Source organism: Balaenoptera ricei, chromosome 17 (genome assembly GCF_028023285.1).
Source record: "Balaenoptera ricei isolate mBalRic1 chromosome 17, mBalRic1.hap2, whole genome shotgun sequence".
In the NCBI taxonomy this organism is placed as follows: domain Eukaryota; kingdom Metazoa; phylum Chordata; class Mammalia; order Artiodactyla; family Balaenopteridae; genus Balaenoptera; species Balaenoptera ricei.
Window position 1 is genome coordinate 30244253 of NC_082655.1, and position 27072 is coordinate 30271324.

Below are 27072 nucleotides of genomic sequence, written 5' to 3' on the forward strand. Positions count from 1 at the left end.
AGCAGGGAATCTGGCATAGAATAATTTGATGGTCTAAATCACTTTTACTCAAGGAAATTGTCATTTTGTCAACAAGGTAAGAAGCTAGCACCAGAATGTAAGTTAAAACATTGGAGCATTACTTTCTTTATATATATATACACATATGCATATACAAACACACACACACACATACACACACCAGTGTGCTTAGCAACATAGATAATTTGCATTCTGATATAATTTTCTTATCTCATGGAAGACTGTTCATAAATAGTTCTGATATAGGCAGTTATTCTATGGACCACACTTTGAGAAGCATTGCTCTTTGCCTGAGTCAGAATTACGCTAGGAAGTTTTAAAAATATATAGTTTCCTAGTACATACCCTTGAAAATTCTGATTCAAAGTTCTGGTGTGTTGCACCTCCATCTGCATTTTTAAAATGCTCCCCATGCAGTTTGGATAAACACACAAGGTTTAGGACCTGTGTAGTAAAATGCATAGGGTAATTAAGTAGTGCTTAAGACAAATAGGTTAGAGGTTAAAAACCTGGGTTTTGACACTGGGGGTGCCAAATTCTTCTTTGTTCTTGAGCAAGTTGTGGATTTTCTAAGCCTTGGTAGTCTTACCTATAAAGCGGCTATTAACAATACCTACCATATAAAGTTGTTGTGAGATTTAAGCACTTTTGTGAAATGGAAGCACTTAGCTCAGTGCCTGCCACGTGGTAGACAGTGGATAAATGTCAGCTATAAATGGTAGGTATCATCTCCATGATGGAGACTTATCTGCCATTTTGGAGAATATACACATTTATATACAGCCCCAAATTCCCTGGATAAGCAAGGAACATACTGCTAATGTGTGCCTGTCTGAGGCTTCCTTCGCTAAGCATCCATCAGATTTATCAGTCAAGACTTTTTTGGTTTTGTTAGAAACTATATCAGTGTGATTGACGCAAAAGAAAAAAAAAAAAAGTGGGCTGCTCAAGGGGACATCACAGAATTTATAACTGAATGTCCAAGGGTGGATCTGGCTAAAAACATGACAGGACGGAGGTGCTCTAAAAGTATCCTTCTATCTGTATCACCTGGCTGTCTGGCTATCTACCTACGTACCTATCTTTCTGACTTAGCCTCATTCTTAGACTGGCTCTAGTTTTGTGCTGGCAAAATGGGGCATCAACAGTGTCAGGCATATATGTTACCAGCTTACCACAGAGGAAAAAGAAGTTCTTTCATAGGCTAGTTAGACACAAGTGCATAACTGAGACTTACTGGCCTTGCTTACAGTACCTTTCCATTCTTGAACAATTTATTCTCTCTAAGCAGGAGCAGAACATTCTGGATTGTCAGGCTCAAACATGTACCTAACCCTGAAGCTAGGGTGGGACAACTCCACCCAAAGCATTTGTTCTGAAGGAGGAAAAGACAATTTCCCGAAAGAAGGTTAAGGGAAGTTATTTAGAAAAGAGGGAACATATGATGCAGAATCTATAACAATAGATGTCTGTTACTCCAACCCACCCTCCTTTCCTCTACCCTTCCACTGTTGTTAAAATATGTTAGTTCAATTGGAATAAAGCCAAGATTAAATTTACCCTAGAGACCTTAAGTTTTGTTAAGATAATTTCCAGATAAGTGTTCTAATCTATTTTGTATTTGTTTTATAATAAATTTTTGTGAGTTGAAACTTTCCCCCTACTTCTGATTTGGGAAGGAGAGTTGAAAGGTTGAAGGGGAGTTACCTTATATTGACCAAGAACAAAGTCAGAACTTATTAATAACAATATGAGTTTGATTCTGACCTTTCATTTTATTTAGCTTGGGACAGACTCATGTTTGATAAATAGAAATAAGCAAGAAATGTTGTTAGAAAGTGAACTGCCAAAGTCACAAAGAAGAATTTAGTTTTAAGCTATATTTATTACATGACAATAGTGTTACTATAGATTATAAAATAGTGGATGTTTTTTGGTTCACTAAATCAGTAAAAATCACGTAGCTGTTAATGATTTGGAACCCAGCTTATGAAGCACGACTTGGCAGAACTATCAAGTGGTTAGCAGTGTTGGTATGAAAGTTAAGGACTTCAGCACTCAAATCCAAGTCTGGCTGTTTTTGTGGTGTGTGGCCTTGGACCGGCCTTCTCTGGGATGCAGTTTCCCCTTATGTGTAATTGGGTAATAAAATGTGGTCACCACACAGTTGTGGGGGAGAATTAAGTGCACTGACAGGAAAGTGCAGGCTTCTTTCTGTATTTTTCAAGCATATGAAAAATACGCTCAGTTTTATTCTCCCAAGTGCCTAACGGGCTCCCTCATAGTAAGTCACTTAATAATTCTTCTTGCCCCCTATGGTACCAGTTATTTTACAACCATAGTATTCTCTAAGATGGCACCATAAAGGACTAAATGTTCCCCAAGGCAAGAAGGGCAAACGCTGCTTTATGGACCATATTTTCCATGCCTCTTTTTGAGCTTGCAGAGGAGCACTGAGAGTAGTTTTAGCTAGCTCTGAGGCTCTGCAGCTCATTTCATATGCTGTTGCCTATACGTTAAGATTCCCTTAAAGGCTTGTGTTTTGGGTATCTGCCCCCTTCCCACTCCTTGTCCCATTTCCCTAACCCAGCATGGTCTTTTATTTTTCATTACAGAGGAGGCTGAATATTTCTCAGAGATAAGTGGTCAATATGGTATAATGAAAAGACCAGAGAACCAAGATTTAGATTTAAATTGTTGTGCTCTGTTAAATTTTTGCTGGTGACCTTAGGATCATCGTTGACCTTCTCTAACTCTCTTTCCTCAGCTATAAAATAAAAAGAACAGTGAGGTCATCTGTGCTTAACTCTCTATCTTTGCTGTAAGGGTTAAATGAGAAAGCACTATCCAAGTGTGAATTTTCATTATGATTGTGTTGATTATGTATGTGCATCAGTATATTACAGGTTTGTTAGCAACTGTGTTCCTATGTGCTCTGCTCCCATTTCCCCGGCTCCCAGAGATGCTGAGGAGTCCTGCCAGATGGCTGATTTGCCAGCTGTGTCTTGTTTTATCATTGTAAATATTACATGCTTCAACTGAAAGACTTTGCTTATAATGTAGTATGTTTTGTCCTTTATCTCTTGCAGATTGAGAATTACATTGTGGAAAATATGAAGTCGGAGATGGCTCAGATACAGCAGAATGCAGTTCAGAACCACACAGCCACCATGCTCGAGATAGGGACCAGCCTCCTCTCTCAGACCGCAGAGCAGACCAGAAAGCTGACAGATGTTGAGACCCAGGTACACCCCTGAGCCAGAGTCGTCAAACTCTTAACCCAGATGATTTTTTTTCCTTTAACTTACTCCATAAACACAGAGCACATTTCAGCACTGGGATTGGGGAAACATATACATTTTTGTTTATTGGTAATAACAACAATGACTGCCTGACATGCTATGCATGTTTCTTTTGATTTCATGAGAGTTGGTGTATTTAGCTTTGTATGTGCTTGCAAAAACAGGACTAGGACTGTTTGTATGTGCTTCCCAAAACAGGCAAAGGACTTAATCAGCATTTAAATTTCAAATAAACACTTCAGCTACCAACTGTGATATGATATATGTCAAACAGAATAGCCATTTGTGTCAAATTGGTGCCTTTGATGTACATTTTTGACCTGTCCTGTTTTATCTCCAGTAGTACTCTAACAATAATGGCACCTGCAGAGGTTTTGTGCAGTCAGTGGATAGGAAGGAAAACCCCAAATAAACTGATCTGGAATGTGAAGATTTTGTTTTTATTCAGCATGATTTTATAATGAGAAGTCAATTAAAACTCTTCGTGTCCATGCATATATATATAAGTATATATATATATATATATATATATATATATATATATATATATATACATATATATAATTACCCTACTATGGACAATGACATTTTTTATGTACAAATCAGTAAAATGCCTTTTAATTATCACTGTCACAAGCCTACCATTACAGTTTAATGAAAATATTATTTTTGATGACTGGAAGATGATCTCTTGGTCCCCTTTTAACCATGGAAATGGTTATTCCTGTTACCATTCTGAAACCCAGAGGATGATTCTGTCTCAATGTAACAGTTGATTTCTGGAATCAAAGGTGAAGTATATTGTTAAAAGATAAACTGAGGCACATTAAAATTTTCAAGAGTTTGAGTGAACATTGATTCAAATTGGGCAGCACCTAACTGAAAGTATTTAGCTCTACTGCAGGAGCTAAGGGAAAAGTTTTAATAGAGAAGATGCAGAAGCAAAGCAAGGAAATTATTTGATTGGCTATAGCTTAAGCAGTTGCCTTATTTGGGAAAGCCTAGTTGGCTGTTTGTGATTGGTTGTTCTTAAGTTTACTTTCTTAAATTCAGGTGCATTGACTCTGGCTTAGATTTTGGTTTGCTTATGTAGGTTACCAAGACATTAAAGCCACCTCTAATGGCCTTTAATGTTTAACTCTTTTAACAGTATAAATTCAAAAATAATATGCAACCTTATTTCTATTTTGTGTCATTTGTGTTAATGGCATCACACAGATCTAATGTTGATATTTAAAGAGACATAACAATAATAATTTACATGGATAGAGCATTTTATATTATGCAAACCACCTTCCAATGGACAAATGATGTTTGTGAAGACTATATAGAACAGAAAGTTTGAATGATTTTCTCACATTGATACAGCTAGTGAATTGAATTTGGTACTCAAACTGATTCATACTCATTTCTTTCTCTGTCCTCCTTGATTAGTAATACTAATAATTATCTAATTGAATAAGAGCTTAAATGTGGATCACGTTGCAACAATAAATCACATAGGCTTTGGAAAATAATTTTTGTTGCACACTATCATCAGATAATTATGGGGGATGACTAAGGGAAAATTACATATTATAACTAAAAATTATGAGACTATGTAATCTGTTATCATCACACTGAGCAAGCTTGTTGATCTATGAACCAAGTTTGCTCAGTGGTATGAAGTTTCTTGTGGTATGAATAATGTGAGCGTGTTCTCTCTTATTTTTACTAGAACTGAATGCTCACCATCTCCTACAAAGCATTCTATATATACAAAGACTGAAATACACAATTAATATTACCCTACTTGGTTGAACATTTGAAATTTTTATGCATTTCTTTTATAAGTTTTATGACATACATGACAGCATTTTGTTTCATTTTTTTCCATCCCCCAAATTGAGTTGTTTTTGTTCTATTTCCAACTGGGAATAGAAGTTGTTGGGGAAAAAATTCCCATTGTCAGCATACCAATCTCCAAACTGTTAAGACGCATGCTATGTAAAATTTTAAGAGATAACAACTTGTTCTGCATCCTTAAGGCTAAGAGATGTGTACTTTATGGACAACAGCACAGAAAATTCATAGGAAATAAACCTATTCCCTATATAGAGCAGCTAAAGTTGAATAGTCATTAAAGGCCAATGAAAATTTATTAGATGCTCCAAGAAGAATTTTAATATAGCTGAAACCTGGAAAACATCTCAAAAATCACAAATCCATCAGAACTTGCAATGAGAGGAAGGTGGAGATAGATTGTCTGACAGTGGCTCGGACAAACTAGGTCCTCCCTTAAGAGTGAATCCTGGGTGTTCTTTTCATCTTCATTTTAATATCTTCTAATCGTCTCTGCTATTCGTAGCTGTGATGCACCAGCCCTTTTTCATGTGAATGTATATCCATGAGGTGTTTATTTGAACCTTTGCAACAGTACATAGTCTACTTAGACCTAATCATTCAAGTGCACTCAAGTTCTGATGCAAGGCCAAGTTCACAAAGTGAATCCTGGATTATTCCTTAATCTCAAAATGCTATAGTCTTTAATAATAAGCGTTTATAAACCAATAGATCCTTTAGTGCTATCCGGGCATGCTCCCATGTTTTTCCTCCCATATTCATTCTACTTTGTTTCTCGTTGGTAAGTGCTGCTTTTCCTAAACTGATTTCAGGTCCTCAGTTATTTTAGGAACTCATGCCAGTGGTTTTGCAGTATATTTTAGTGCCCTGGCTTTCACATGATGTTGTTATAAAGATAAGTAACTTATTGCTTTCTAGTCCTCTGCTGACCTTCTAGACTTGAATTTAACAAAAGGTTGTAGAGCCTTAGTTTTATTGCAGTGGCACTTAAAAATATTCTTGTGCCCAATAGGCATCATGATCAGAAAAGAGACAGAGAATGAGTATATCTAAGTAACCCTGCTGGTCATGGTTGTGAGATCAGGAACCAGCACTGAGCCTGTTCCTTCCTCCTTAGTTCAGCTTGCAGTGTTTTTCTTACTCTCTTATCGTTTCATACCAATATCTCCTCTCCTTCCAGTTCCTCTTTCCAAGTGTGCAGTATGAAGGGCTTAGTTTCAGACATTATTCATGTCCCTTCCCGTAGTGTGAATGTATTTCTGACTTCTTCCTCAAGCCAATTTTGATTAGAGGTACACTAGTAGACAAAAAATGACATTAAAATTTACCTCTAATAACCTGTGCTTGACTCTTTTTTAAGCAATTTTACATTTATTAGCTTTCAAATAATTTTTTAAAAACTTGATGGGGTAGGTACTATTATCATCCCTTGTTTAAAAATGTGGAAACTGAAACTCAGAGAGGTAAAGCAACTTTCCCCAGGCGAAAATACTAGTAAATGTTAGAGGGAAGATTTGAACCCAGGCAGTCTGGCATGAGTCTACATGCTTTACCAGCTCTCTATCTGTACTGCCTCCCTCTTGTGATTCCTTTCTCTCTCAAAGGCTGCAGACACAACTTGGGTCCAAGCACAGGATAAAAGGGAAATAAGATAAAGCAAATTAATGTGGACCTAATAGTAGCAACTGAATGTTTTCTGTAAATGATGAAGATGCAGCTGCTGCTGAAGGTACCACTAGCTATTGGCGTTTTACCACATGTCTGCACATCATTTCATGTAATCCTAGCATCCATTGTTGTCCTTGCTGCTTGCTGGCTGTGTAACTATAGGGAAGTTCTGTAGGCACTGGGCTTAAGTTTCCTTCAACTTCCAATCATTTATATGGAGCCATAGTGTTAGAAATAGAATTTAATAAAAATTTTAAAGATATATTTTGAGTACCTCCTTGACGCAAGGTATTTTAATAGGTACTAAATAGAATACAACAATAAGTAAAAGTCTTTATCTTCAGTGAGCTTAATTGAGTTAATGTGGCAAAACTTTTCTAAACCATTTCTTTCTTGACTTTCCATCAAGTTAATTAGCTATGGAACCTTTCCCCACAGCTATAACAATGCATCTTTCCAGTCTCCTACTGTGGGGGGGGGGGTGTAATAGACCAATGGCCCCAGCTGCTGTGCTCTGAAATCCATGACTGTGTTGGTGCAGAGACCACAATTCTCAGGGGCCACTTCCAGCCAATGACACATTGTGACGGTGATACTTAGACCCATTCCTGGGAGCTGCAGGACTCCACTGACACTTGACTTGGCTAAGGGCTCTCCATCAGCCTTGCCAAACTTTCGCACAACTTCCCTGCAGGCTAAAACTTCCAGTTGACCTTACTCCCTTCCCTCTCTTCTTCACTGTGGTTCGATCTACATCCCAGTCAGAAGGTGACCCTAGCCAACTCTGGCTTCTTCCCAATTTTCTCTCTCAGGCATGTCCCCTAATAAATTTCCTGCAAGTGTAATTCATCATCTGCTTCTTAGAGGTCACAAACCATCACACCTGTTGTTTGGACTTGAATCATACAATTATAAATTTAAGGCAGTCCAGGAAAAACTTAATGAATGAGATTGAATCTCTAGGTGGAAACAGGTTTGAAAGGACAGAAAGGGTACCTCTCAAAGTTGAGCCACTATCTCTTTAACTTGATGAGAGGATAGTTGAATAAATATTTAACTTTGACCTAATTGAAATGGCAGTAAAATAAATTTGCTAAAGGTCATCCAAGGAAAATACCCTGGTAATCAGTTTTCTCAAAAGGTCTGGAAAAAGTGTTTGATAAGCCATTAGGAGAGAGCTCAGTGAACCATGATCCATAGGTCAAATTCGAAATGCCATCTTTTTTTGTAAATAAAGTTTTATATGTTGTATATGGGTGCTTTCTCAATAAAACAGCAGAATTGAGTAGTTGCACCAGAGCCTGCCAAGACTAAGATATTTTCTGTATGGCCCTTAACAGAAAAAGCTGGCTAACCCCTGCACCAAGAAACAAACTTCTGGAGAGCAAGGATTTTGTCTGTCTTGCTTACTGTTCTATCCTTAGGATTTAAAACAGTACTTGGTACACAGTAGGCTCTCAACAAATACTTACTGAATGATTAAATTCACTAATATTAGTCTCTTAATTTCTGTATATTTCAGCCCAATGCTCCCAAGCCAAGGGCAATGTCCTAAGGGTTGTGTGTTGGTGGTAATATATACCCACGAATAGTGGATGGGTCAGAATAGGACTTTGAACAGAAGCAGCCTACTGCAAAGATGTTCTGACTGACTAAGAACATTGGATGAATGTATTTTCTCTGTACTCTGAGGAGCATGAGAAATTTGGCCATCTTCCTGCCTCGTAATGCTAGTGTAGCGTTAGGGTGAGTACTGGAGAGAAGTCAGATGCCATCCGCTGCAACAAGCAGAAGATCTCCTGGTGATTGAAAGAAATCATTTTGATAGCAGTTGTTATTGACTGAGGGGAGATACCTTTCTTTTCCAGAGGGAAGCTACTTGTGTACAGCTGCATGAGCCTATGGGAAAGAACTCAGACTCGAGGCAGATTACCTGGCTTCCATTATGACTCTACTGTGAATTAGCTCTGTTGGGCAAGTTACTTCTACCCAAAATTTCTGCATCTGTAATACAAGTACTATCTCTACTAAACTCCATAACCCAGTGAGGTTATCATTATATTATGAATACATTATATGTTTATATATAATATAAATTAAAATATACAATATAATTATAATAATTATGTATAGTATTATCTATATATTATTATGACTAAAATTAATAATTCTCTAAGATTAATTTTCACGTTCAAATTTCCTCAATTTTTCTGCCAAAAATTTTATAGACGTTTTACTTTTCAAGACTTAATAGTCCCTTTTAATTTGGAGTAATCTTACATTTTTTTAAATTGAGGTATAGTTGATTTACAATATTATATGTTTCAGGTGTACAACATAGTGATTCACAATTTTTAAAGATTATACTCCATTTATAGTTATTATAAAATATTGACTGTATTCCCTGTGCTGTACAATATATCCTTGTGGCTTGTGTATTTTATACATAGTAGTTTGTACCTCTTAATCCCCTACCCCTATCCTGCCTCTCCTCACCTTCCCTCTCCCCACTGGTAACCACTGAATTGTTTTCTGTAACTGTGAGTCTTTCTTTTTTGTTATATTCACTAGTTTGTTTTATTTTTTAGATTCCACATATAAGTGAGAACATACAATATTTGTCTTTCTCTGTTTGACTTTCTTGTTTTTCTTGAGGTTTTGTTCTGTATACTGTCCCATATTCTTTTTTTTTTTTTTTTTTTTTTAAATCCTCATCCTGCTTTACTGCTCTATGGCATTTAACATCTTTTTTTTTTATTTTTAAAGTGGGATGAATATCAGGAGTCCCACTTTTTTTTTTTTAAATTAATTAATTAATTAATGGCTGTGTTGGGTCTTCGTTTCTGTGCGAGGGCTTTCTCTAGTTGTGGCAAGCGGAGGCCACTCTTCATCGCGGTGCGCGGGCCTCTCACTATCGCAGCCTCTCTTGTTGCGGAGCACAGGCTCCAGACGCGCAGGCTCAGTAATTGTGGCTCACGGGCCCAGCCGCTCCGCGGCATGTGGGATCTTCCCAGACCAGGGCTCGAACCCGTGTCCCCTGCATTAGCAGGCAGATTCTCAACCACTGCACCACCAGGGAAGCCCCCATATTCTTAAATTGTCTGAATATTTCTTTTACTTTTCCATCCCCTGTATTTTTTTTTTTTTAACTGGAAATTAAGTCTATAGGCTTAATGAGGTTGAGTTGAACATGGTGGTGGGAGTACTTTGTAGTATTACTGGTCACCTCCTATTGCATCTCATCAGGAGGGACAAATGCCAGCTTGCCACCCTCTCAGTGACGCTATTTTAACTTGGTTAGGGTAAAAGGCTCCATAGCTCTCCATTCCAATTGTCCATTTTCCCCTTGGAAATTAACAGGAAAACTGTAGCGTGATATTTTGTCACATTGCCCATCACTGACCAAATAAATTATTTCATTGATTTTTTAAAATGGTGATCTAACTCTCATTCCATGTACATGTACCAGCCTTCATTCTTCTGTAAAAGTCTAATTGCCAAGACATCATACCTTGTGTTATATTTTTTATTTGAAAGACAGTTAAAGTAAAAGAAAACACAAACCTACAGCAAGGCTGATTGCAAAGTTAATATGCCAGTGAAAGAAATTTTCTTTTGTGGGAGATTTTCCTTTCAAGGAAGATTAGAGGCACTCAAGTATTAAAGGGAAGCTGGATGAAATTATCTAGCTCACTTTCTTTAAAAAAATAGTAATTTTTATTTTTAAAATTTTGCTTATTTTTTAAAGAAAGAACTGAAATTTTATAGTCCATAAATCCGCAGTTCCAAGTCTTATATGTTCCTTACTCTGTGGTATATTCTGAAAAATTTAAGCTTTGAAATTGTTTCTTGGGGGCTTGAGTCATATACTCTTCACTTTCCCCTTTGCTTTGCTTTGCTTTGCTTTGCTTTCCTTTCCTTCTCCTTTCCTTTCCTTTTTTCTCCTTCTCTCTCTATCTCTTTCTTTCTTTTCTTTCTTTCTGATATATGCTTTTGGAATGTGTTTAGGCTAAAGAAGGAAATGTCTTTTGTCATTTTAATGGAACACTTAGATTATTGCTAAGCAGCAATTTCCATAGACACATGGAAAGAAAGTGGTCAATTTATCATAGTTTCCTGTACAGTTCTCTTCAGATGCCTGCTTTTGAACTTCAGGCCTATTTTAATACATCAAGGGAAAGAGTTGAAATAAAGCAGCTATTGGGTTAAGGTGATGGGGAAAGAAGAGAAGGGGTTAGCTTTTGTGCTCAAAATTGGCCTGAGATGACCTGACACTTAGCCTGGACTTCTGAGATTTGTCCCCCTCTTTCTCCCACATTCAGATGCTGCTTTAGATTTGGGCTGTTATAATTGAAGTCCAGCTTGATATTCACCTGGCCTGTTACCCTCTCTTGTTACCCTCTGAGCATTACCCAACTTGAAAACCAACTCACTATCCACTGCCTAGCCTATCATCTAACAAATAGCTCTGAGTGCCCCAGGATTCCAGGCCCCATGCTGGGCTCTGGAGGTTTGGAGAGCTCCAGATGGAGTAGTCCTGCCTCTGTGCAGCTGACATCCTCACAGGGCAGAAAGGCAGCATATGAGTGAACTGACAGGATGATTTCCAAGAGTGATGATTTCATAAAGAAAGTAAAACAGGGCCACCTGATGGAGGATGATGGGGGAGCTCCTCTACAGAGGATAGCCAGGAAGGACCTCCTTAGGTAAGACATGAATGATGAAAAGAAATCAGCCATGCATCTGGGAAGGGGTGGGCATTCCAGGCAGGGGAAACTGCAAAGACCCTGAGATGGAGATGAATTTGGCATGTTGGGGTAGCAGAAAGAAGGCCAATATTATTGGAGCATAATAAACAAGGGGGAGAGTTGAAAGGAAGTGAGATCTGAGAAGTAATCAGGGTCCTGATCACATAGGACCTTGTAGGGCTAGGCCAAGAACTTTGGAATTTGTTCTAATTGCAAAGGGAAATCATTAGCATATTTAATATAGGAAATGACATCTGATTTGTGTTTTTAAAAAGATCACTCTGGTTGCTGTGTAGCAAATGGACTTTGTAGGACAAAGTAGAGAAAAATTAGGAGCTATAGTGTCTCCACACTTAGATACAGGCAACTTCATTTTCAATTTTGGATGGTTCCATTTTGTTCTCAGTGTTCTCTCATGTTCTTCTCAGACATGGAAAAGAACAATTTTTGTCCTTTGTAAAATAAAAGTTTTGGTATTTGAGAATGTCAGGAAGTGTGATCAGAGAATACAGTGAATAAAGGAGAAAACAGATTTCATTTAACAGCATATGATATGCTTGATTCAGTGAGACAATGTACGGTACATTGAGGGTCTTCTCTGTGCCAAGCACTGTTCTGAATCTCACTGAAAAATATAGATGTGCCATCCCCTATTTAATTATTTTATAAATTGTCATTCTAGTTAATGAACAAACAAACAGAAAACTTGCCCGGACAAAAATATGTTTAATAGTTGAAAGTTATATCTTGTGCATCCCTCATCTTTACATTCTCTGCCATTTTTTCCTCTGGGCTGCTTTTAACTCTATCTTCAAATCTCAGGTCCTCTTGCTCCTGTTTTTCCTCAAATGAAACAATTCAGGATGGGAAATACTTTTTTAAAACTCTAGAACACTCCACAAATACGAGTTTTAATTAGTAGTAGTAACTTTTAGACTGGTTTTCAGATCCATATTCATGACAGTTGTATAAATGAATCATAGTAGCTTAAAACTTTTTTAGAGCTAAATGCCCCATCTCAGTATTCTTTTCCCCAACCCCCTGGCCCAACCCCTTCAGCAGGACTGGGACTAGGGTGAAAGAAATGAGATCAAGTTTTGCAAGACTGAATCATATATTTGTAGTAGCATATCCTGTCTTTATTTTAAAATGATATTCTGTTCAACTTGGATTTTTTTACCTTAATTTTGATCTTTAAAAATGTTGCATTCAAATATTACTTATCTTGATTATTGAGTTTTTTGACACATCCTTAAACTTTACAACTCAGGCAGTCGCCTCTCATCTCACCCTAGTCCCTGTCCTGCTCCCCCTGCAAATACATCCCCTTTCCCCACAATCTCCCTTAGCCCAAGCCCAGCCCTGATTGTGTCAGTATATTTTGAAAAGGCTTTTTCTGAGTGCATCTGATATAATCCCAGGTTTAGACCTGCTACAAAGAAGGAGGAAAGTTCTACTGGTGTCATTTTTAGAGGAGGACCCTTTAGATTGATATTGACCCTCCAGAAGGTTTCCCAGGTTCCTTTCAATACATAGTTCTAAAAAAGGTATGGTGGTTTTAAAAATTCTCAAATGACATAGGGAGCTTTTAAAACTATAATTTTACCTTCTTCCTTGCCCTTTTTACCTCCCTTAAAGAAGAAGGAGAAGGGGGCAGGACAAAGGCAGTGTCACAGTTTGAAGGCATCTTCTAAGACAGGAGTGTGTGATGTTTGCTTGGAGGATGGGTAGGTTTGGGTTCATGGCTCAGACTCATGTTATATTAAAGCTTGACTAGCAGCATGAGTCTTTGTGATTCAAGATGAGGTGAACATTTACTGTTTCTTGAGGACCCAGTGTAGTGCAGTTGAAAGGATAACTAACAGTCTGTCTTCAGTGCAGTCTGGGTTCCTGGTCACTTCATCTCCTCAGATGAAGACCCAGGATGGTTTGTTTCTCCCTCTTCTTGGTTTTCTGTGTAAAGCATTAGAATTAGAATCACAGTATCTGGGTTTGAAACCCAACTCTTCCCTTGGTTCCTGTGTGGTTTCTGGCTTCTCTCTGAACTTCAGTTGCCTCATTTGTAAACTGATGATAACAATTCCTCTTTTCATTGTGTACCCATGTCCGTGATATGATGACATCTGGAAGGGCTGACATGAACTAACAAGATAGGTGTTCAATAATTGTGATCATGAATCTGTCTAAACTATATCACGAGTTTTTTGCACATTTCTAATTAGTTTTTGCGAGGTGATGGATCAAGGCAGACATGTTTTACATGCCTAGTAGTTATTCTTTGTTACACACAATATCTAAGACCTTGTACTAACACTTATCTTGTACTTGTAAATATTGGAGATAATATATGTAAGACAATTAGCACAGGGGAATATCCTAGGGTTTGAGGATATGAAAATTGAAATGTGAAAATGGATTTAACAACTCAGTTTTCTCATTCAACTGCAACTTCAATCTTGAACAAATATAATGTCTGAGACATGTAAGGCATTAATTAGTAGAATGTAGACCATTTAATTATTCTAGAAGAAATATTATTTAAAAAGAAAACACAGCTAAATAAAAACCCCAAAATAATTGTTTTGACTCTTTGTAAAGATTGAAATGTTTTTATCTTTTATCTTAAGGTACTAAATCAAACTTCTCGACTTGAAATACAACTGCTGGAGAATTCATTGTCAACATACAAGCTAGAGAAACAACTTCTTCAACAGACAAATGAAATCCTAAAGATTCATGAGAAAAACAGGTGAAGATTGTTGTATTCCAAAAATATGTACATTTGTACTTATTTATATCCTCCACCACTCTGCCAACTCTTAAAAAAAGATTGATGTAATTTGCAAAAAGAAAAATACAGAGCCAAATTAATTTTTAATATAAAAAGGAATGAGAGCTTAAGGTGACTACAGCATGTCAACAATAAGATTAATACTGTTGCTTACACTCTTGAAATATTTGCTTTTTATAACTTTTAACACTAATTTATCTAATGTTCAGTTGTTCAAATCTTACCATATCCACAAAAATTAATTGATTCTATGACTATATTTGGTGACACAAAATATTGACAATTTTCAGCAGAACCAAAAAGTAGGGAAAAGGTAGAGCTTCTGCAACTCTGTAACTTGAATTATCACTCTACCAGCCCTAAACCTTGTACAGAGCTACAAGGTTTGAATTCCGAGATCTCTCACTGGAGAGAAGCAAATTTTCTTTTCAGAAAATTATTTCCCTGTAAAGCTGATTCAAATGTTGTTTCCCCCTTCCATTTAAAGCCATTAGCTCTGAACATAATAAATTTCTTTGGTTAGCTTTATAGATGTGTTTTATAAACTATGAATCATCTCAGGTAAGTGAAAGGGACTTACAGATCCTGATAGCCAGGATGATATATAGACTACATTATTTTGAAGTCACTGGCATTCATGATGGACAATTCAATCAAAGCACTGACCTCTGTAGAGCAAATATATTGTATATTAACTGCATTTTCTTCTGGATATTCGGACAGCTTGAAGAAGTTTCAGTTCTTATGCATTATATTGATTTAAAGATCTTTGTGTTGCTACAAACTAATTAAATACCATTGTCTCAGTGGAACCAGAGTTTCCACCATATTCCAAACCAGAAGGGCACCTAAGATGAACTGCTAGTTCTCCTTTTACTTTACAGATGAGGGAACAGACTTAGTGGAAGTGAGTGATCTATCCAAGGTCACACAGCTTGCTGGTGGCACAACTGGGAATGTAATCCAGGCTTCTTTATTCCTAGTCCTTCTCTTTCCACTGTAGCACATGATCTCTCAGTACTGTCTGCAACCTAGAAGGATTTCCCAACTTTATGCTAAGTGTAGGCCTTAATGACAATGATTATAATTAAACTTTTACATGAAGAAGATAAACCTGGCTTTTGGTTTAGAGTCTGAAAGGGGTCAATCCATGTTTTGTGACTTGTATTTCTAAGTCCTACATTTGTTTATCTTTGTACTATGTCATGGGGTAAACTGTATAACTAAATAACTATAAATAAACTTGACAGGACTTGACTCTGAACTGGTTGCATGATGAAATGTTCTGGAATTGAAAATCCTGTTTAAAAGTACCATTTATCCCACTGCATTTTCACAGTAACCAGACACATACATGTAACAGGTATACTTTACAGCAACTATCCCTTGATTTAGGGTCCTACCATGCTTTAACTTTGTCGCTAAAAGCAAACCCCATTTATAATCATGTTTCAAGATGCTATTGTGAAAGCTTTGTCTAGGGATGAAGAAGTAAAATAATGACAATTTTAACGTATTCTTAGGTTGTTTTTATAATTCTATAAATAACACACATTTATTGTAGAAAAGTGAGAAGGTACACAAGAAAATTAAAAACCGTAATCCCATCACATTGAGACAGCTTCATATGTTGCTGTATAAAAAATATAAATATGTTTTCTCAAAAAGTTGTGTCATGCTATACATACTGTTTTGCAGCCTGCTTTCTGTGGAGATAGATACCTTTTTTAATCAGTAAAGATCCCTCTAGTATAATTCTTAATAACTACATGATATTTCATTTTATAAGTGTAACCTAGGGTCGTTGTGATTCATCTCTCACTAGGTGTGTGGCCACATATGATTTCTCTGTTAAAAAAGTCATCAGCATGAATTTACACTCTTCAATTCTCTTGCTGCTGCTATGTATTATCTTTTGGTGTATGTCTGACACTTTAGCTGGGAGACCTAAAAGTGCTCACCCTTAACTACAAAAACAAATGCTTTTCTTAAGTGTCACTTGTACTCTGCTCTCTCCATCTCTTCTTGTCTCTGTCTCTCTCTTTCCCTCCCTCCTGCTCATATTCATTCTTTCTCTCTTTTCTTTCTTCTTCTTCTCCTTCCCCACTGTCCCTCCTCCTCTTTCTTCTTCTTCCCCTCCTCTTCTTCTAAATATACCCTACCTACCCTAATTCCAGATCATGTTGGATTCTTTTGTCTTTCCATTATGATTCTTGATATGGCACCTGGTATCATTTCCTTCTATGGAATTCTCACCATAGAATAATTTTTTTTTCAACAGCAACTGCTTAAAAAATGTTCTCTCTGTTCCATCCGTAAAGCTGAGTCAAAGTTTGAGCTCTCAGAAGAGCTGCACTGCAGGTCAAGTGTGCAGGGTTTCTCCATGTGCCAAAGCCTCTCAGAGGAATCTGACTCCTGATCCCAAGCACATACATGCCTTCTGCTGATGAATTTTTCCCTCACTGAATTCTAATTTCTAAGGAAAATTCAGGTTTTCTTATATATACAAATCACACCATTTATTGATAATGATAACTTTTTTCAAGATTATAACAATTTCATTTCCTAGCAGTATAGGTATTTCACAATGAATTCAGGGATTTAGGTTTTAACTTGAAATTCATTTCTGTGCTCATGCTGAAAAACACTTAGATGCATCTTTTACTCCTACTCTGTACCCCTTAGTTTTTGACCCTCAAGTATGACATTACCTCACATGTGGTTCCGGGGGGTATTTTTCTATCAAAGTGCTGAATCTCCTGGCATTTCCATATCTCTGTAGTTATCTGTGTCTTCCTGTTGACGGTCCATGTGTATAATGGAGTGTTGGTGGGACATCTCTTCTAAAACCAGGCATATTCTTCCACGAACCACTTAGAAAAAAAGTGTTTTTCTTTATACAAGACAGAAGTACCCATTTGTGATACACAGCATACTTTCCCTATTATGTTTATAATTATGGTTTATTTTCATATGTGAAATGGAATTGGAGGAACTCTGCCAAGCTCTTTCTAGATCAACAAAGAAACGTGCCCGCCCCCCATACCATTTAAGTGGATAGAAGGTGAAGGTCAAGCATGAAGCTGTTTATATATTTTAAAATAGTTTATTGATCATCCATACCTATTCCTTAAATGAATCTTAATCCTCCAAATGCAACAAGAAGCTATTTCTACATTGAGGCATCTCTGAAATGTAAGAACAACATGCCATTTGTCGGCCAGGTCTGGTTTGGATCAGCTAATACACTTTGCAAAGGGGATTATCTAAATTACGCTTTGCTTCCTCCCCCGGGAATGTTAGGGGTTGTGTCTGGGTGTGTGACTTACCAGTTTTGAGTATGATGGGGCCTTAGCTGCCAAGTCAGTGAACTGGCCCTTCAGATGGTCCACCGCTTCTTTGGCACCACTTCTTTGGCAGAACACAGAGGAATATTTTATGGACAGGATTATACTACACAATCATGCTGAGAAGTCCTGCTGATTTACATCCTGACAAATTAAATGCATCACTTGTAGGGTTGAAAACAGAATTTTGGCCTCATTAGGTTCACTTCTTTATCCCCTAAAGGGCCAAAGGCACAAAGCAGGAGTAGGATTAACAACACTTGCTCTGCTGTTTGTTTTCCTAACAATCTAGTTGGGGGTGACTCCAAGAAGCTTCCAGTTTGCTTTTTTTAGGATTTCTTTTTATTGGATGCTATCCTACTCTCAAAACTTGGTTTCATTCCTTACCTCAAGGAAATAGCACTTAGAAGTAAGAGATCAGTAACTGGCCCATATAATTGAAATTATACAACCAAGAACTCAAAAAAGGGGAAGCATTAATATTTACCTCACACAGAGGGTTGGTATGACAAAGTGAGACATGTAATTATCAACTTTTATTGGATTCCTCCAGTATATTTCTGCTCAAAAAAATAGAAAAGAGAGGTAGACAGGGAAGGATGTCATAATGCAAATTCCTTCAGCTGAACTAAATATGTAACTGAATCTTCTGGTGTAAAGATTTGGTCAGCTGACAAGGTTTCAAGGCACCTGTCCATCTGTGACTTAACCCCAACTTTTTCCAAGGTTGGAGCATAGCCAGGTGAAAAAAATATTCTAGAAGAAATTCTTCTGCCTCACCAGGGTACACAGGAAGAGAAATCAACACTCCATGTGTACAAAGATGGAGCCCTTGGGCTTTCTTGATCAAACTTGTGTTGAATATGCAGAATGAAGATTAGGGAAATCTTCAGTTAGACCGTTTAGAGTGAAGTGAAACTACACAAATGGTGGTCATTCTGACATAGTTTCAGCAAAATTATCTGCCTAGTTTTCTAATATCAGGCAGGTGAACATCTGAGCCAGGTGCTTTACATACACTACTGCTAATCCTCCAACTAATCCTGCAAACTATCTATTGTTATTTTCATTTTATATAAATAAACTCAAGTTCAAAGAGGTCAGGTAACTTGCCCATGACCAAACACCTGATGTATGGCAAAATTAGCATTCAAGTCCATATGATTCTCTGTCTTAATTATTATAAAAATGTTTCTCCAATATGATGCAGCCTCAGGATTAATTGATGTGGTTGTCAGGTTATCCTCTTAGCATAATCAAATACAAATCTGAAGAAAGGGATAGGCTAGTTGTTTTTGGCCTACACCTATACAGATCATTATTTATTCCTCCTAATACTAGAGTAGGAAATATAAACTATTTATTTTACCTTGGGAATTCACTGAACTTATTTGACAAGCTCCATCTACTAGCTAGAGATTATGGGAAGCTATTAAGTTAATTTTAAGTGATTGAAGTGTGTATAATTTCAAGATACTAAATTATACCTTGCTAACAAATTTTTGTAATGGAATAGTGAAGTATTGATTTTTAATACTTAATATGCCTAAATAAATGAAAAGTTAAATCACGGTCTTTCTAATTAAAGTTATCCTCCATTTGATAAGTTCTTTACAAAATACTAAAGTAAAATCACAACACATCAGTCACTGTTTATGTTGTCAATTCCATCTTCTAAATGTTTTTCCAATCTATCTTTTTCTTTCTATTTACTCTGACTCTGTCTTAGGTCAGAGTCCCATTAATTTTTGTCTTAGCCATTGCAGTGACCTCTTTGCATGGCTTACACCTCATGTCTCTCAAACCTATCATCCAAAAGTCTGCTAAAATTCTTTCTAAAATTCAAGTCAGATTATTTTTCCCATTTTTTTAGGTCTCCACACACACTAGTTCAGCACAACTTGTAAATCTCTAGATAGCATCTGCCCAACCCTCTTCTGATTCTCTGTAAGGGACTGAGGAAAGTTCAAGTTCTTTAGCATGGAACACGGTCTGTGATCATTATAATCCTAATTTTATAGCCTTACTTTCAGAAGTCTTCTTATATTTTAGAAGTATGGTTTAATAGCTAAGAGCAGGAGCTCTAAGGTCAGACTGCTTGTGTTTGCCTTGATTCTGCTGTAAACAACTCTGCCACATATTATTTGTGTGACATCGAGCAAGTTGTGTAAACTCTCTGTGCTTTGGTGTTCTCATTTGTAACACAGGGATGATGATAATAGTTGTACATGGAGTTGATGTGAGGATTAACTGAGTTATTGCATACAAAACACTGAGGGCAGTGCTTGAAACACATAATAAGTGTTTAATCATACTAGTTGTTAGTATCACTGAAGACGATGTTTTTTCAGACATGTTTGATGTTTGCCTTGTCTGGAATGCCTTGTAGTCCTTTATTGAACTCACAAACTTCTGTCCCTTCAAAACTCAGTGCAGATATTACCCCTCCAAGAAACTTTCTGACTCTGCCAAATAGATTTGCTCATTACAACTTATGTGATAACACTCTACCTTGTTTTTTCCTCCCATTACTTCACTTATCCCATCACATTGTAATGTGTGTGTGTGTGTGTGTGTGTGTATCTCTACTACTGGGCTGTGACCTTCTGGAACACAGAGACTGTGTTTTATTTATTTCTGTCTTCATGCTCCCAGGCACAGTTCTCCACACATAGTATATAGAGTATTAAATGCTTTTTGAATGTTGACTGATGAACTGGAAAATGAACTGGCAAATATCCCAATAAATGTCATTTATCTATGTACACAGAAACACACACAATTTTAAAAATATTTTAATGGAAAACAGATCACATAGTTTACATTAAATATTGTAAACATATTCATTGTTCTTAACATAAATAAAATACAGATGGCTTTTATACCACTATTCTGCATCCCCAAAAGCCCATTGCATGGCAGCCAAGGTTATCAGTCCACGCTTTGAGGTTCAGTAATTCAGCCCAATTTTTTCATCTCTAGACAACATCTTCTCAGACCATTCTAGACTCATGACTGTTTACCACATCTCTCTGATTGATAAAAAAAATCAACACAAACTTAACTGATTTAAATTTTAAATTTTATAGAAGTGTATAAATTGAAATTCAAAGTCCCAAATTCCATATTCCTCCACCCCCTGCAGAGAATCATCATTAACAGATGGGCAGTTTGGTGCCTATTCTTGCAGACTTTTTAATGAATATACTAATTATACATGTGTATATGGAGTGTGCATGTTTATCTGTGTGCTTACAGAGATACACACCCATATACAATTACACATATGCACAAGTACATATTTAAATCATATATGTGTATGTGTATAGATTGTAACTATTTTTAAGATGCTGGGGTTTTGTACTTTATAACAATTTATCATGGATATATTACACATGTAACTATATACACATATACCTCATTCATTGCTAGAGATGCACTAAAATTTACAATTTAGTGGAACTTTTATGTGATTATTTTAAATTTTCAAAGATATTAACAAATTATCTGCAAATTTTACATTCTTCCCAAGTATGCATGGGCTTTCTAGTTTCCCCAAACCTTGCTAGCCATTTGATTAATCTTGTCTACCCGAGAGATTATATTGTGCATCTTTTCCTGGTTATTGACCATTTGCATTCTTCTTCTGTGACTATCCTATTCATGTATGTTTCTCATTTTTCTATTAGATTGTTCATCTAATATCTTAATTTCCTCATATAAGCTCTTTAATGGATGTTAAAATTTTGTCGTATATGTTGTAAATATTTTCTCTAGTTTGTCATTTATTGTTCAACTGATTTTTTACAGAACTATGTTTTTATGTTATGAAGTGTATATATATTTTTTCTTCTTGGTTTCTGGCTTCCACAGTATATTTAGCTTATTCTTATTTACCTCAAACTTTAAAAAATTTATTTGACAATGTTTATTTGTAGTGATCTATGCTTCTGTTCCACATTTGAATTAACAGAAATATTTAACTTCATATTAAATATGAAGTTTGAGAGAAAATTTACTGTGTTCAAGTTAGAAACTTCAAGTATAAATTTAACCTGAACTTACTACGCCCTTGTTTGAATAGGGGAAAAAGATCATTCTTTAAAACCTGTATTTGCAACACATGTTGACACCATACAGATTAAAAATAATTTAAAAATTGAAACATCTGTAAGGAGATTCAGACAGATGAAAGTGAGAAGGTTTCTGTATTTTTAACATCTTCCTACTTGTTTGAGGGCTATACTTATACACATAGAGCTTAGGCAACTGTCACTCCTGTGAATTCAGTTGCTGCTATGTTAAGAACCCTATTGTGGGAAACAGTTTGAAAGGGAGAGCTTTATCTGTGAAAGCTTCAGGATGTGTTCAATGATTTGAAATATTTCCAGTAAGATATGTTGGAGGAGGCAGACTGTGAAAATTAGGGGAAAAAGTCAACCAAAAACTTCAAATAGGGCTTTATATATACTCAATTAGAACCCTTTACTGAAGTTAAAGGCCTAGATTATTTTGTTTATTTTATTCTTCATTAAAGTGCACCTCTGCCTCAAACTAGAAGTTAAGTGCCAAAATTCTATGCATGTCTCTTCTCAAAGTGTTTCTAGAAAGATGAGAAATGTGAAGTATTGAGAATCCTGTGAGAAACTCTGTCTTTGGATTTTAAGTTCAGTTTGAATAGATTTAGGTGCAGAGTTTCATAAATTGTTGTTCCATGGAACAGTAATCCTAAAGGATGCATCATAATAAAATTATTTAATTTAGGGTTCCCCAAAACTTGACAGTAGAACTCAACAATGGAATGCCTAATAAAAATACACTGAATGCACTCTAGAAAACAGTACACTGGAGTTTGGGATCAACATCCAGGTTTTGGATTATGCATTTAAACCTAAACTAAACTTGCTGCTGAAGGCCATCATAGAGAAAATATGACTACTTTGCCAGTTGAATTTAGGACAGTGGAGTTGTCATGTTGTCCTTCAGATCAACCTTTGTATATAGGAGTCTCCGTGCCTAGGTGAGCTGGTCTCTCCCAGCTGACCTGGATAGGGAAAATGTAAGAGAAACAATAAAAGGCCTCAGGACAAAATGGGATATGATCAATATATTGAGTAAGAAAATTAAATTTAATGGCAGAGGAGTTCAGGCAGAGTGATATTTAAGAAAATCTCAGTTCAGATTTTTTTTAAAAATGGCTTGGCAAAGAAATTTTGTTTTTATATGTGGAAAAGATGGATAGGTTGAAATATTGTGAAAGACAAGCTCCCAAAAATAACCAGATGGAGAGCAGCAAATACTAAAGAGATGTTAAGTTGATGCCTTGATTCTTGGCAAAATATAAGCGGGTGGAAGTAGATAGAGATTATGTTATACTAAATCAAAGAGATGAGACACTAAAGCTAGTTTTCATTGCACTGGGTTGTCATGGGCAGATTTCTAGTCTAAGTTAGAAGGCATGGCTTTTTATTTTGGTTATGACACAGTATGTACACAATATTATACAAGGCATTTAGATTCTTACCTATAAACTGGGGCTTATAACATCTACTCACTCTGTATCACTATATTACTTTAAGAATCAAAGGAGATAAGGGTTTTAAAATGCTACACAACTAAAATGGTGTATTACAATAATGTGATTGGTAAGTGGAGATGGTATATGAATATTTTCTGGCAGAAGAGTTTTGGATTCAAGCCAGTTTGGAAATAGTGAGGAAGGGCTGACTTCCCAAGTAGATAATAACTAATGGATTAGAAGTATCAAAGAAAAGAGGATAGTATTTTTGGAAGCCAGATATGAAGAGAAGATGGAAGGGAGTGATGAGTGGTATCAAAAAGGTATCAGGTTTGCCTGAAGAAGTCTAAAAAGTTGTCATTAATATAAAGGGTATCTCTAGTAAATAAAGTTAATAGAGAATTGCTAGAGTACAAAAGTTATTAAAGAGAATCCAAGTGAAGAAATAAGATGAGAAAATGACTGGAAGAGATAATTAACTGGTAAGACCTACCATTTGGGAAACAGTGTGACATGTTTCCAATTTGCTTATAGTTTTTAATGCATATTATTTTTAATGAATATATTTCATTCCCAGTCCAGTGAGATGTCTGATGCACAGCAGGCTTCTTACTTCCCTGAGCAGTCCCTTCTTTATTTTACATGAATATCTATTTTAAGATGACAGGCTATGTTGATATCGTTTGATAATTGGTAGTCATGGTGCATTAAGGTTGTTTGGTGAATTATGAAAATTAACATTCTTTCCAACATGCTAAGTGTATACTCCTTTTACTTGGGAAATGCAGACCTTTTCTTCCACAAGCCAGTGTTGAGAATTTTTTCCTTTGGCAGCAGGACTTCTTTGATCAACTTTCCATTCTCATCTCTTTCCAAAATATCCTGAAAATCAAAACAACACAAACAAAAAGCTCCTTTATTGACATCTCAGATAGAAGCCATCTTTTAGTATATGTCTTCTTGAACAAAGAATGCATCAAAAGTAGAAAGTGGCAAACACGTATGCAAAAAAAAGTGTTATGTCTGAAATAGAAGTTTCTTATAGCTGCTTTTTTTCATTTGAGGTTTTTTTCTTCTTTCATTTTTTTCATTTCATTTCTCTCTGAAAATGAATCCTTAGAGTAGGAATAGTGTCATTTTATATTTTACATAGTGCTGAGAGCACTGTTGGCACATAGCAACTAATAAATGCGGATTATAACTATAGCATGATATTTTCCAAGCCAGAATGTTACCTACTAATTAGGAAGACTGAAAGGCCAGTGCTCATCTTATTTCAGGAACAAAATGATAATTCAGAATTTTTATCCAGTATTTTATGACTATACATCCAAATGTTTCTCTTTACGTTAAATTTTAAGGTTTCTTGGTAGTATACTATAACTCTTGTGAATTTAAAAGAAAAAATTCTCATAAGTTAACTGACTCTATTTTATGGGCATTTAACATCTGATCATTACCCTAGGAAGAGAAGCAAAAATAATTAAAAAGTAAACTGAGAAAGAGCTAAGGCATCCGTTGTGGTTACTTCTCAGATATGGAGGCCACAAATTAATAGGCACAGAGACAACGTCCTCTGACATCCATAGCAAGTACACTAATCACTTAAACCAGTGGATGGGTAGACTTTTTAACCAATAAAAAGGCTTTTGGTTTTATTTTGTTTAGTTTTGTTTGTTTTTTAACTACTAACTTTTCCAGCAGCAAGTTATTGACACCGAAGAAAACACTATAAGACAATGAATCATACCTACTCCTTTAGAGGTACTCTCATCTTACTCTGACTTCCTTGCCTGAATTTTTCATTTCCAAAAAACTCTTTAAAAAATATAAATAACCGTCACATTTTCCCCAAATCACTATACATTTTATGACTTAAGTATTAAGTTTAAAACATTCCCTAGTGTCCCCTTTTTGAAAACTTATAGGAATGATTCAGTGCTATATTTCTCCAAGGTAAATTAAGTGCCCAGTCTGGTATGTTGCATTTGAATAACACCTTGTAAACTAAGGACTGGTTGAACCTTCTGAAAATGGAACTGAGAAAACTGAATAAGGCTTTTCTCTGAGGAATACTAGTATATTATACACTCTATAAAATGTAAATGCTTTTTATTTCCAGTCAGTTGCTAGGATCCAAGAGTGCTTCTGCATTCTCTATCATTTTTAATGTGTAATAAGCAAAGGGAGTATCCTGTGAAGAGTTCTGAGAGAAGGACGGCTCTCAGTTGAAGACTGCATCACTCTGAGCAAAGCTTCCCAAGTCCTTTTGTAAGACCATGCCACCAGCCTAACACGGTCTTCCTTTTCGGAACCAAGTATTCGTGATTTGGAACTTGCAGTGCCTTTAGGCCTTATCCTAAAGCTTAGATTGAGAGATAAAGTAAGCTAGTGGTTATGATACAGGACCAGGTATCAAAAATCCCAAGAAATATAATTCATTGTGACTTTAGATAGCTTACTTTCTGGTCCTGTGATTTCTGCATCAATTTGCTCTTCCTTGACATCACGGAACTATTGTGAAATTTAATCACTGTGAATATTTTGAGAATCCCAAATGAATGAAGCAAAGTAATTATCTATGTTTTGTTCATACTTTCTTCTGAACTATTGTTTCTATTTCTTATCGTACCCACTTCTTTTTTTTTTTTTTTTTTTTGGTGCCAGCCTCCCAATATTTATTGAGTTCATTATTTCAAGTAACTAGGTTACTTTCACCTAGCTTGTTCTATGTATTTCAATTCAATTTCCATAAAAACTTAAAACTGAACATAACTCTTCTTGTTCTTTTCTGACTTGACCTTTTCTGGTCTATTCTGCTTTAAGACGTTAGATTGGATATATATCAGAAAAATCCTTCTCTATAAGTAACACTAGGCTTAGCCTGAGCAGTCTCTGTGTAACCATTTCTTTAATGAAAATTATACTATAATTTCTGCAGACAGGGTCCAAGTCAACTACCCTGGATATAAGACACACTCCAGGAAATAAACATTACTCTAACAATAAGTGATCTAATAATTCTTCATTTCACATGCTGTGTATGTCACTCCTGTTTTACATATATATATATATAAATATATTTATATAATATTTATATTTACACATATATATATTTTTTGAGTCTCTCACTTAAAAAATATCTCCATGGTGAAATACCTAACTAAAGTTTCTCACTTTAAATAAACTCAGGAACTAATTGAATCACAGTTTTTTTTATAGCATTTTTAAAACTAAATTTTATCTTCACTTCCTTGTAGTTTATTAGAACATAAAATCTTTGAAATGGAGGGAAAGCACAAGGAAGAATTGGACACCTTAAAGGAAGAGAAAGAGAATCTTCAAGGCTTGGTTACTCGTCAAACATATATAATCCAGGAACTGGAGAAACAACTGAACAGAGCCACCACCAATAACAGTGTCCTTCAGAAGCAGCAGCTGGAGCTGATGGACACAGTGCATAACCTTGTCAACCTCTGCACTAAGGAAGGTGGTAAGAATTTCTTCCTTACTTTGGTATAGTAAATGTTTTATTTAATATGGAGCAAGTAAATATTCAATATAACTTTCGAAGTTGCATCAATTGCTGTGTAGAAGCAGCAAAAGAACTTTATTCTTAGAAGCATTTCACGAAGTTTACACTGACAATTTTCTCATGTTTTTAACTTCAGAGAGAGTATTCATAAGCTTGAATATTGACTTTACAACATCTTTCTAAAAGAACTTTCTAATTTCTTCTTTTTTTTACTGGTCTTTTAGCCTTAGATAAAATCTACTATATTTTCACGGATAAATATTTGGTATCATGGTGTTAGACACTTAACTATACAGGACA

At 36.0% G+C, this 27072-nt stretch overlaps 1 protein-coding gene across 3 annotated transcripts in view; it reads left to right on the forward strand.

Annotated features, from left to right (window-relative positions):
• ANGPT1 (angiopoietin 1) overlaps positions 1 to 27072 on the forward strand; it is a 262121-nt gene that overhangs the window by 159170 nt on the left and 75879 nt on the right. For 2 of the 3 annotated variants that reach the window (XM_059901880.1, XM_059901883.1), the window contains exons 2-4: positions 3111 to 3266; positions 14209 to 14330; positions 26498 to 26730. In XM_059901880.1, coding sequence (XP_059757863.1) covers positions 3111 to 3266; positions 14209 to 14330; positions 26498 to 26730 — 511 coding nt within the window. The remainder of the gene's footprint in view (positions 1 to 3110; positions 3267 to 14208; positions 14331 to 26497; positions 26731 to 27072) is intronic. The other variant, XM_059901881.1, reaches the window with a different exon arrangement.